The sequence below is a fragment of the Anas platyrhynchos genome, chromosome 16, assembly GCF_047663525.1.
Source record: "Anas platyrhynchos isolate ZD024472 breed Pekin duck chromosome 16, IASCAAS_PekinDuck_T2T, whole genome shotgun sequence".
NCBI lineage: Eukaryota > Metazoa > Chordata > Aves > Anseriformes > Anatidae > Anas > Anas platyrhynchos.
This window is the reverse complement of record NC_092602.1, coordinates 10919859-10932187: the sequence shown is the minus strand read 5'-3', so window position 1 is coordinate 10932187 and position 12329 is coordinate 10919859. Positions and strand designations below refer to the sequence as shown.

The following is a 12329-nucleotide window of genomic DNA, read 5'->3' as shown; positions in this document are numbered from 1 at the left end:
TTTGCACAGTTTTGTTAAATTTAGTAACTTCTGAGCATAGACTTTACTTCTGTTAGTTTAAAGAAAATGTTTTTTTTCACGTGGCGATTCCATGCCTTCTGAGATTGAATTAGTGCAAAGAAAAGATCACATTTCTGGTAATTTAGCTGAAACATAAGAAACAGTGTTTATGCTGGCATCAAGAAGGCAGACAGTACCTGGTGAAGCATAAAATCTGCTGGGGCAAAATTACTCTTTGAAAGTGTTCTAAAATATTTGAACCAGCAAAGTGAGTTTGTACTGGCTCTGCACTTCGTGCCATGTGGTTGCAGCGTTTTACGTGGTGGTAGCTTAAAACTGGATATGCTGCTTCATGGAACCATGCCTTTGTGAAATAGATTCTGTTCTGTATGTTATCCAGCAAAAACAGGTCCTAAATTTGCAACCACTGACCCAGAGAAGTTCTGTCCTAAATGTTTTATGACAAAACAAGTCACAGATTTACTGAGCTAACTAGAGGACCTAATATCCAAGAGCCTACTTTCACTTGCGTTTCCTGTAGGCATAGATTACAAACAGGGAGAATAAACAGAGCATTTGCAAACTATTGTGCTGTGTGCATCTTTCAGAAATGAACTTACCCTCTCTGACAAGTATCCATGAAACAATCTTGAGCCATTTCAGGGTTCATGCATAAAACAGGGGGCCTAAAGTTGTGTGCCTAAATAATTACTATTATTTCTAAGAGCTTCATGTTAGGTTTCTGTGTTCTAAAATGTTTGGCTGCAATATCCAGTTTTAGAACATGCAACTATTGACTGCTGATAACAAACCAGATTAACTTTTTTATTCCTTTCCTTTAGCAGTTTTAATATTTCCTTCTTCTGATTTTGTTTGTTTTTTTTCCAGATTGGGAACAAAACAGTATCATAAATGATCTATGATAAGTAATTATCTATGATAAGTAATTTATACAACAAACTAAGGAGAACATGGGAAACAAGTGCAAGTGTGAACAGAAGAGGCTGTAATATGTTGTTAACTAACTCTGTCTTCTTTTTCTTCTCTCTTATAGTTGGTTCTGCTTGAGGCTGCTGTCCTACTTTGTCAATACTTTTCTAGTCTTTGCGGGTGATGTCACAGCATCTTTGACATTCAGAGCCCAGTAATCCACTAGGTGTGTATCTTGCTTGTTTTTCGCTGCATGCTTTCTGATACAGCATGGGGGATAACAGTCATTTTGTGCTGCTCATCTTTTGTACTTCAGGGTGAAATATAATTAGCATGTGCTATGCTTCGTTTCCACAGATTATTTTACTCCCACCTTTGCTTTTCTTCTGATGGCTTTCCTCCCTGTAGAAGCACAAAGCCACTGTTCCCATGCATGCTCACAGGCTTTCATTTTGCTCCTACAGCTGCCAGTTTGCTGTATGTACAAGCTTCTTGTTGCTCATCATTGTACCATCTCTAGTTAGCAGGACCTAGTAGACTTGAATTGGGCTGGGAGAGAGCAAGAGCTGTGCTCACTATTCAGACTATGGGACCTGAGAAATTTATTGTGTGCCTTGAGAGAAACTTCCCTTCCCTCTGAAAGAAGGCTCTGCGATGTTCTGTGGCTGACTGGTGGACACTGCTCATCTCTTCAAATCCAGCTCACTCAAGAACCTGATTGTCTTACAAAGGCAGAATGCTTTGAGAAGTGCAGCGGATCTGGAGGTTCTCTAAAACTCAGTCTCCTTAATCACAAGGGCTTTCTGACAGCTCTTGACCATCAGCTACATCCTGTATTAGCAAAATTAGTGTGCTGAGCTACTCGCTTTTTTGCAGAGGACCAAGTAACCCTAATGTTTCTAAGAGCCTTCAAACCTGGTCATGAGTTTGGGTATTAGCTGTGCATAGGCCCCCATTTTGGCCTCTTTGCACAGGGGTGGTGTTCATCCCTACTGAGCACTAAAGCCCTGTTGACCTACAGGAGGCCATTTGATGCATTAGTTCTTTATATGAATGGTCAGAAAAAATAGATCATCTTACTTTGCTCTCAGTCTAATGCAACACAATATATTTAGAGTCACATAGGCAGAAGGGAGAAGATTTGCTGCTGTCAGCGTAGCCTTTGACACCATGTAGACAAGTGTTTGCTGTGTTTAGAAGTGCAGCCTAAGGAATAATCTTTACCTGGCTGCTATAGGTCTAATATTTTCATTTAGTTGTAGGCTTTTCAATGCACTTTAATTTAGTTACAAATGGTAGCAAATTGCAAGTGGCAGCATGAATAAGTAACTCATGAGTCAGTACTTTTGTTTTCTTCCTCTGGTCTAGACTGCTGATAATGTAAATTGTCGAAACCCTGGGTAAATAATTGGGAGTGCAATCAACAGCAAGCAAGCATTTATCTGTTAATAAATCATTTGAAATGCAGAAGTCGGTCTTTGTCCAACTGTTCTTAAAAGGCAGTTACTGGTTCTGCTGCTGTTTCTGCATAGGAATTAGGATTTTAATGGTCACTAATTGTACATCTGAAAATTTATACAGTTTATTTTCTGCCTATGTTTTTCATTTCACAGAGGAAAGAACCACAATATTTATGGTTGTAAGGAGGTTAACATTATATTTTCTGCATGGAGATCTCTATAGCTCTCTAGAGAGCTGTACCATTTATAGAACCCAAATTTTCTAGGATCTCTCATGTGTGGCATCAAGTTCTTATACCTCATTAAGAATTTTCAGAATGGGATCTTTGTCTCATTCTCAGAATGTGACTTGAAAGTTATACATCAGCTAAGTCATCAACTGTAGCTTTTATTATTCAAGCTGTTACTGCTTCAGAATCAGTATTACAGGAGGTGTTTGTCAGTTTTACATGCTGCTGTTGCTAATACTCTTTCCTGGAACAGAAACTTGCAATATATATTCTGAAAGGAGTGTGTTTTTCTGAATTTAGTTATTGTGGTTTACATCCTGCCATCTTCTTTCTACATTCCGAATTGATTCATGTTTTGAGTTAGTACATGGAAATATCCAGCTGCTTGGGTTCCCAAAAGATAACAGCTATCCCTTCTCATAGTCACAGGTGAGAGAAAGTTGTTTTAGCTGCAGACAATGAATTGCCTGAATAATCTGAAGGTACGACAAAAGAGGTTTGCGGTTACATATTGTCAGGTGAGGTTCGATTATTTTCTTTTTTTTTAAGTGGGAGTTCTTCTAAATCCTTACACTGAACTTTAACCGAAGGCAGATTAATTTATAGCGTTTTTTTTCTTTTGAGGTGAAACTCTGGTCTCCATAAAGAAACACAGTAGATGGGTACAGCACACATGATTGGCTCTGCAGTGATAACTTTCTATTAGAGCTCAGTTCTGACCTTCTCTTGAGGTGAAAAACCTGGAGGAATGCTGAGAACTTCTATGCTTTGCTTTTATTTCTTTCTGTTGTGTATATACGGGCTTACCACTGTGAAATATAAGCTATTTTTTTTTGACCTGTGGATTTTTTTTTCTCTTGAGGGAAATTCTATTAGCCAAATCCACTACTTATTAGGATTTCCAGAGGGGTCTTCTGATCAGTTCACTTACAACAGAAGCATTTCATCCTGCTTTGGAGCTTTGTCAAAGGTTCACCTGGTACAAATACATCCAAGATAAAATTTAAGCTCAAGGATTGCTACACTGCACGTTGGAGGAGTACTGTACTGCAGTGCTTATAAGAGATTGGCATAGTAAAGGCTGGAGAAAACAATAGAGATCCTTTCTTACCAGATGAACTACCTACAGTAAGCGAGAGGAGGTGACCCTGCTACTAAGTAGCATTACTGAGCCCTTCTCATCTGTGCACCGGGAGCGCCGCACGTGGCTGTACTGCACTGGGCCATTAGCGTTTAAGAGAACTAGAAGAATGGGGTGGTATTTTTCACTTTCTGCATGTAGGGTTTCAGTTCTCTTCAATGTAATGTTTCCCATTTAATACAGAGTCTTTGTTGATATTAAGGACTGTTGGTCTTGAGTTGATAAAACATTGGATGAAAGCACCAGTCGTTTATACCTTCCATGTCATCACAGCACCAACTATGAGACAGCTGTGGAGTTCGGGCTGTTCCTGATGCTGGCATGGCCTCTTGGCTCAGCTGGGGAGAACACGTGGATACATCCTCTGAGTTTGGAACTGAGAAAGCGAGAGCTTTTCCCACTGTCAGGCTGAGAATGGACCCAGCACCCTCGTCTGCTCAGAGCTAGGCCTTGAAAGTACAAGCCACTTCAAGCTCTTAAATTTTATTCAGTACATTGTGATGTGCTGGAAAAGAAAAAAAAAATGCAAGCTTTAGTAAAGAAGTTGGACTTCTGGGGGTAATAGCTAAAGTCATTTCTTTTTGATTTGAATCCGAGAATGATTCCACCTCTAGTATGTTCACATTTTATAGAGAGGTAGTCATGACTGTCTAGACTTCTGCAGTGATTTGTACCTTTGATCCTTTAGGATCTTTTTTCCCTCTAATTCTGTCATCTAACTTAGTTAGCCAAGCTAGTTTGGCCTCTGAGGGCTCCACGGATAGTTGGCTGAGGAAGGTGGCCTCGTGCAGAGAGAGACTGAGGAAACCTGAGGTCCTGCTCTGCGGTGCTTCTCAGGAGCATCTCTCTGTTAATTAATCCCTGGCCCATTCTGATACATTCTCCTTGGGCCTGGAGCTTCCCTTCATCTGAGGTGAGTTTGGGTCAGTGTGGCAGTCAGGCTGTTCCTCTGCTGAAGTGTGAAGGCCATGATAATTAGTAGTCAGGTAGCTGTCTTTTGGAATATGTTTAGAAATGTCCCCCACCCCAGCCCTCACATGTGTTTTTCCCAAAATTCGACTCGTGCCTGGGGCTGCAAAGTCATCCCCTTCGGTCTGGGAGCATGTCTGCGCTCCAGAGAGAAAGGACAAGAAACTGAGCTGCCTCCATCTGTGCAAAGCAGGGAAGCACAAAAGCAGAAACACGCAAGTAGGCTGCACATGAGCCAGCTTAGATCTAGAAAGCCTGGCTGTGTTTGTGTGTAGCTGTGCCAGGGCTAAATCATGCTGAGATGTAGCAGGTGAGTCACGCAGTACCATCCTGCACCGCATGGACTTCTTGAGTTACGCTGTCCTTCTAGATTGTGGTGATTCTCTGTTGCAGAAAGCATAACACACTGATGGTTTTGTGGTCTCTTGATAAACTGGCATTGCAAAATAAGATTCTCAGTGGCAGACCTCTGAAGTTGACAGCTTGGTCTGTGTTTGACTAGGATGTGGCGTCTGGAAAATCCTGTGGTGGTTTTTGGTTTCCTTTCAGATTCTCAATAGGAATTTAGTCAAAGCTTAAATAAGAAAAGTCTTTATATTGCGTAACACTTGCTTACTGGTCTGAAAGCATGAAAGGCTAAATCATGGTGGTAAATAAACACTGTGAAATTAATACATTGTAGTCGTTGCAACATGGTTTCTTACCACCCTGATTCCTTTCAAAAGCAAGTGCTTAGGAGTAAACATTGAACCACAGAGCTTATGGCAGGTTATTTCCTATGAAATCAAATTATATATCGTGGGTTTGGGGTCTGGTACTGCTTCTTCAGCATCTTTTGGGCATTTTGGATTATTTCGACCAAATATGACAAAAAAGGGAGACATCAGGGTTACTTCTGAGTAACCCTGACAGAAACCATGAAACCATGTTTCTGTCAAACTGAAAATACGCAGCTTAATGTCTACTAACACCTCTCTTTTGGGAACACCACAGCATGTATATAATAGTATCATTAACTGCCAAAGAATCAACACAGGAGAAAGACCTGCTAAATAATGTGCCAGTCATGGAAAATGAATCAATTCAGAGTATGCACCGAATGACAAAATGCAAAGCTTCTGGAAAGTAGGGTTTAATATCACCAGTGGTCATGGAAATCCTGTGTAATAGATGGGGAAAACAAAGAATCTCTCTGGCAGCAGGAAGTATTGCTCCTGATTTGCATATGAAGGGACAATTTCTAGGCAGTGTAACTCTTAGCACAGAGTATGAACTTGTCTTGAATTACAGCAGCTGAAGAAAATTTGGCCTCTGTGCACTCAGTTCGGAGGTGCTTTAAGTAGTTTACTAGTACACAGAAGCAAACTAGTCATTTGTTTAGCTTTAGTGAAAGGATTCTGTTGAAGCCACTATTTAAGCTTATATTACATTGCTGATTTTATACTCTCATGAAAACATTTTAACTGATGTTCAAATGATAGATCTGTGGAACCAATGAGGAGTTTTGCTGCACGCACTATACAGAGGGAAATAGGGTTTTAAATTGAATTCTTCATAACCCTACTAGAGAAGAAATGAGGGAGATGTATCCCAACTATTTGTTTTCTGATTTTTTTTTTCCTGCACTGAGAGACAATCAGTCCTGTGTGTTTTTCATTGAAGAAGTTTGATTTGGGCTTTTTCATTTACATTATTAGCAAACAGCTGCATGATGGGCTGCTTCATTGGCTACCATGCTGAAATCATCAAGCACATTTCAACTGCAATTGCACTGTCTGTATTTTAAAATATTTTCCATATTACAGTGTACTCCTGTAATTTCAAAATTAAAACTATTTTCAGTTACTATCTGCTAAATCTGGGGGACTTTTGTTTACTTGGAAGCCATGGATGCAATTGTTTTCATGTAAAGTTTGTCTTTAAAAAATGCTAGACTTCACATTTATGCTGTTAAAGTAAAAAATTACAAGTGCCTATAGCAAGAAAGGTTGTGTTCGTCACCCCTCCTAAGTCATATATTTTTAATATAATTCTTTAAAGTACATTACTATTTGCACAGTGAAATTAGCTCTGCAAGAGGGATGAAAACCTCTGTCAAGCAATTTTAGCAAAAAGATCAAAGGTATTAAACATAATTTCTATCCAAGGTGGGCATGTATTTCTTTCTTTTTTGAACAGGGAAGCATTAGATTAATTATTTTTCATTTAAAATCAAATCAGTGAAAAGAAAGGAAGTTTTTTCAAAGAGCATTGGAATTTGCTTCTTAGAATGAATGCTGTTCTAGCAGGGTGACTAACGATGTGCATTTTTATTCTTAACCTCTGACCTGTGCCCTCCCCACCCCTTTACCTAACCCTTTCCATTTGCCCATGTCAGTTAACAGGCAGGAGCATTTGAAAACAATCATGGATGACTATGATATCAGGTCTGCTGCCAGCATTTTAGCATCTGTTAAGGAGCAAGAAGCTCGTTTCGAGCGGCTTACCCGGGCACTTGAGGAAGAGCGGCGCAATGTCTCCTTGCAACTTGAGCGTGCCAATCAGCCAGCAGACCGAATGAGCATTTGCAACATTGGCAATGGTCAGCCACTGGCAACCGCCTGGCAGCAGCTTGTCCTGCAGGTAACAGCCTGCTCGTTTCACCTGTTGCTAGAGTTCACCTATTGCAGAATTTCCCATTCCTGAAAGTCAGGTGCATCGTGTTTGTCACCCACATTTCATTCCCTAGGTTGTCCTCTGATACCCCGGAGTCAGTGTGTTTCATTGATTAGTTTCAGAGCTCAGATTTCAGAGCCTTGGCTTGGATGTTGCTTTACTTCTTAGCTCGTGGGATGTTTGTGTAAATGTATGCATCCTTGAGTATTAAACCGTCAATAGAAATCTTCTCTGCCCCCTTTCAGTCTGTGCCCTTGATGTGAGTATGGTGATATTCTGGTGATTGGAAACCAATACTGAATCAAAATCTCTAGAGCAAACAAAATTTCCGTTAGAAATGGTTGGGCTTTGAACAGGGCAAACAGCATGAAAAGCAGGGATTGTCCTCCTGCAAAGTCTCCTTGTTTGTGCAGGGAGGATTTCATAATTTGTTTTCTGTATTTGTTGAAATGACGGTTTTTATTTTAATGATGCAAACTTAAGCTTTGTGGTAGCTTTAGATTTCCAGATACTGTTTTGCCTGATTTGTGTTCTTTAACTGCGATGACAAACTACTTACATCTCTAAATTACTTTAACTAGCAAATTCCGCTGACATGCAAGGTAAGTCGTGCAGAAGCAATAGAACCATTTGCGAAGGTCTGTTTCCTCAGAAAACACTGTTCAGTCAGAGAAACTCCAGGCTATGGGGATTCTGAAAGTTGTTTCCCAGTCGTCCTAGACTGCTTTACAGTGATACCTGCATTGAGCTGCATTCAGGCGGGCTTGGCATTCTATGAAGTTAGCATAGCTTTTCTGCCAAGCTTCCGTACGTGTAGATGCTTGAGTGTGGGACTTGATGTGAAAGGAGCAGCCTGCACTGGTTAGCCTGAAAGTATGACAGTAGCTGGTAGGAGCTGTAGGTCATTATCTCCTCTTGAGTAGCAGCTGGGCTGTGGAGGGGGGAGATGTGCTTACAGATTTTTTTATAGAAAAAGACAAGCTCACCTTCAGTTTTCTGAATGACTTTGTGCAAAGTACCTGATTAATAGCTTCAGAATGAAATTCCTTATCCACAAAACTGATGAAGCATGGGTTTTCTGCAGTTATGGCTTAAGGTCTAACCACTTCCTAGAAAACTTAATAAAAAGAGTTTAAGTTACAGGCGTCTACGTGACTCTTGTGGAGAAACAGCCCCTGGAGGTGACACCAATCTGAATCTGTGTATGCTCGGCTCCTTGTCGCTCTGGAGCAGGGCGGTGGTGAGGAGAGAAGGCTTTAGTTCATGAACGTTGTTAAGGTTTTTAGCGTAGCTTGTATACGACATAGAATGGTTGATTAGCTAAATATGCACAGTTAAGAATTAATGTAAGGTTATTTAAGGGAATTTTCATAAAATGTACTGAGGGCCAAATTCCTTCCTGACTTAGTAAAATTAATTAAACAGTGTTTAAATGAAGGAAGAAACCAGTACCTTCAGTCTTATGCAGGATATATAGTGATTACATTTTTACTGTTATATATTGAACTTCATTGTCAAAAGTACAGAGAGCAAAAGGTACAATATGCTCTGCTCTCTGCAGGGATTGCTCGTGCACTAGTCAAATACAGCTCTCTCTGAAGCTGTGTTTTGGTAAAGACTGGCTAATCACTGCCTATCACCCTATTCAACCCAATGTTGTATGCGGTATTACAAAATCCCTGCAGTAGGAGCTTTTCCATTTGGAAGTGGTGAGGGTAATTATACATAATCTAGTTATTCTGTTTAGAATTTGGGTAAGAATTGAGAATTAACTCCATCTTATGAGGGTGCTGAATAATCTTTAAAGATCTGCACAAATGGACATCAGTTTTCCATGTTGTTTGCTGGGATTGTATACAACGTAACGTTTTGGCCTTTCACAAGAAATGTCAAATCTTCAAATAAGGTCAGGGATGTTCTGTAATTGCCAAAAGACTTGGGCAGAGATTTATTTATTTTCTTAATTGTAAATTAAGAAGGTGTGAAGGATTTTTATGAAAAGCATCTTGAAGTTGTTTTACTGGGATAATTTCATTGTTGGACAATCTAAACAAATCATAAGTGGTCTGTTCAGATATTAATTAGAAATAACAGGGATTGTTCTTTAATAAAATTTTTTCCTCCAGAGGATGGATTTCAGGGAGATACTGTCATCGCAATTAGAGGTGCTAAATGTTGCTGAAATGTCTCCCATTAATATCAGTGAGAATATTTAGTGATAGAGCAGCTGAAGTATTTGTGTTTTCGTAGCCCTTTGTAGAAGGCAGTGCCTGCCAAACCTTCAGACTGTGCGGATGTTTTGTACCCATCTCCCCTGCCTGCAGCAGGCTGTAATTAGCTACTGCTATGTCACAGCTAGCTTTAACCAGTAATTGTTTCTGGTTAATAGCAGCAAAGTGCTGCATTTTGTTAATGCTGTTGAACAACTGGGTAAATCTGTCCTGTGTACCTTACACGGACTTTAAGCATTGCTTCAATTATCGTGTATTGCTGTGTGTATACCTAGTGACATAAATTAGGGTGCTTTAACTCCTAAACTTCTGGAAGATGCACATTGTAGTAGGAACACTGATCTAAAGCCAAAGCTGGAAATGTGGACCCCAGCCCTGTGCTTTCTAAGGAAATCTAACTTATTGCAGATTTTGAAGTGGGCAAACGAAGTGCTTTTCCAGGCTAAGAACCCATTGGACAAAAGGTCGTTAGTTGCTTACTAAAAACTTTTCCACTAGTCTGAAAATGTAACACGTAATGATTTTTTAACCTGAGAGCTTTTATCAGGTTAATAAAAATCTTCTAAAAACCCTTCTATTCTTTAATTATATTCTTGACTTTGCTCCCCAGTCTGGCTTCGAGTGTTGGGAGCCACATGGCTGGCCATCACTCTTAGTTTCTGAAGCTGAAAACCTGGCTATACTAAAAAAGAGCAGAGCTGTCTGTTAATGTGCCTGCATTTGCTTCCCTAAACTTTGCACTAAACCAATGTAAAATAAATAAATATATTTTTGTTGTTATAGTATCCCAAGCAGTGGGAGTCTTGGCAGCACAGATAGGCCAATAAGCTTTTAAGTCACTGGTGAGTAGCACCTATCATGTGTCTTCTACATATTAAAGTCTCTGGTTGATGATGGTTTTTATGAGCTTGATAAATCTTAATACTCTTCATGTGTGAGGGATTTAGTTTAATCTGCCTGGTTCTGTTTCACTTCTTTTCAAATCAGCCTTCTGCTGCTCTTCACAGTGGGAACTAAAGTTGGGCAGGGAGAAGATAGGAAAGTGCATGGGTAAGGTATGTGCTATAGGAGGCTGAATGCTCAAAGCTACAATATTATCACTGGATAGTTATTCTGAGTGTAACTTTTTAATAATAAAGAATATTGTCTTTTCTTTTATTAAAACATCAGACACATGACACTTATTAAACACAAGGCTATATCCTGAGTTGGTTTAAATTGGCATGGCTCCACGCGTTGTAGAGAAGCTCTGTCAAATCTGGTCAGCTGGGGAGCTGAACAAAAATGTTTGCATTCAAAGACTGTTTCCCCATTGGTACACATTGACAATTTCCATTCCTGTTAATGTTTCATAACCAAAATAAAGTACAGCATCCAATAAACCTGTTTTGCCAACAAATACAATAAAATTCTGCTTTCAGTGATCTTGAAGTGATATCTAATGATTTGAGAGGTGTTCCCAATCACTGTTTAAAAAATAGATAAATAAATAAAAGTAGTTGTTATCCCCCTTCCTGTAGGTAGGAAACCTGTGGGTGTTACCAGATCTTACATGGTATTAACAACAGAAATCAGACCCTTGCAATCTGGTGCAGAGTCTTTTCAAACTGACCCTTATGCCTGTAAGAACTACTATAAGTTCATCTGACAAGTCTTTGCACTGACAAAATTATCCAATAATTTTAAAATGTATTCATTTGACTGTTATTCCCCCCCCCCTTTTTTTTTTAAGATAACAGGGTATATTTGTCTTAGTAGGTACTTCAGTAGGTACTTGATAAGGTTACACCCAAAATTGAGGTTCTCTGTGTGCATGTATTAGTATAATACAGATTTTAACATGTTTATTACAAAGCTAGTTATTAAAACAAAAAAAAAATGTCAGCATAAATTTGCCTAGGTGTACGTTTTTTTAGAATTATATATTTTTTTAAACTTAGTGGTGTTAAGCTGATTGTCTTGTTGCAAGTTTCACAGAACTCTGCTGTACTTTTTGGAGGAACTTTTACACTTACCAGTAGAGCCCGCTGGAAGAAAGCTGCATTACAGTGGTGCCCCAGAAGTGGCAAAGGCTGCTGAGGAGTCAATAGCGGCTGAACGATGGCTGTAGGTTTTTGATATGCATTCTTAGAGGGTCTGTCAGTCAACAGCACGTGTCAAGAGACCGTGGACAGTAACTCCAAGCTGTATCAGTTTAAGAAATTTTAAATCAGTGACCATTTTCTTTCCCTAAGAGGAGTGTTTAAGGAGCTTATGTTGTTTCCAAGAGTGAAATACAAGCTTTGGATCATGTTTTGACTTCAAACATCAATCCAGCCAGCTTCACTGATAAATTTCTGACTCAGGCCAGCAGCTTCAAAGGTTTCATCCTGTCAATCTGATGTGCTTTTTCACACCGCATAAGAATCAGGCTTGCTGAGATTCTTAGTGGTTGTGTGTGTGTTGTATGGGCTGAACCATCTAATAAGCAGACCAAGCTGAATCAGCATGATGTGATACTGGTGAGTATAGCTTAATATCTCCTATTTCTCTAGCTATTAGGCCTAGTAATGTACATTATTATACAAGCTTCTCATTTGTCACTTGTAAAGCCAGCCAGCCCTGGGTGTGACTGTGCAATTGCAGTAGTTAATAGGGCATGAATATGGTGTTGGAGGCAGATCTGAGCTTGTTTGTACTTTGTAATAGTGTGCACAATTATTTGGTCCCTCAG

The 12329-nt window shown here is 39.6% G+C and overlaps 1 protein-coding gene across 34 annotated transcripts in view; it reads left to right on the top strand.

Annotated features, from left to right (window-relative positions):
* The window catches only part of ARVCF (ARVCF delta catenin family member), a 277795-nt gene that overhangs the window by 107641 nt on the left and 157825 nt on the right, over positions 1-12329 (top strand). For 11 of the 34 annotated variants that reach the window (XM_038187328.2, XM_038187325.2, XM_072024613.1 and 8 more), the window contains 2 exons: positions 1055-1156; positions 7108-7352. The exons of 16 other annotated variants lie outside the window; for them this stretch is intronic. In XM_038187328.2, the coding sequence (XP_038043256.1) occupies positions 7137-7352 (216 nt within the window). In that variant the 5' untranslated portion in view covers positions 1055-1156; positions 7108-7136. The remainder of the gene's footprint in view (positions 1-1054; positions 1157-7107; positions 7353-12329) is intronic. 7 more of the 34 variants (XM_027469842.3, XM_027469840.3, XM_027469834.3 and 4 more) reach the window with 2 other exon arrangements.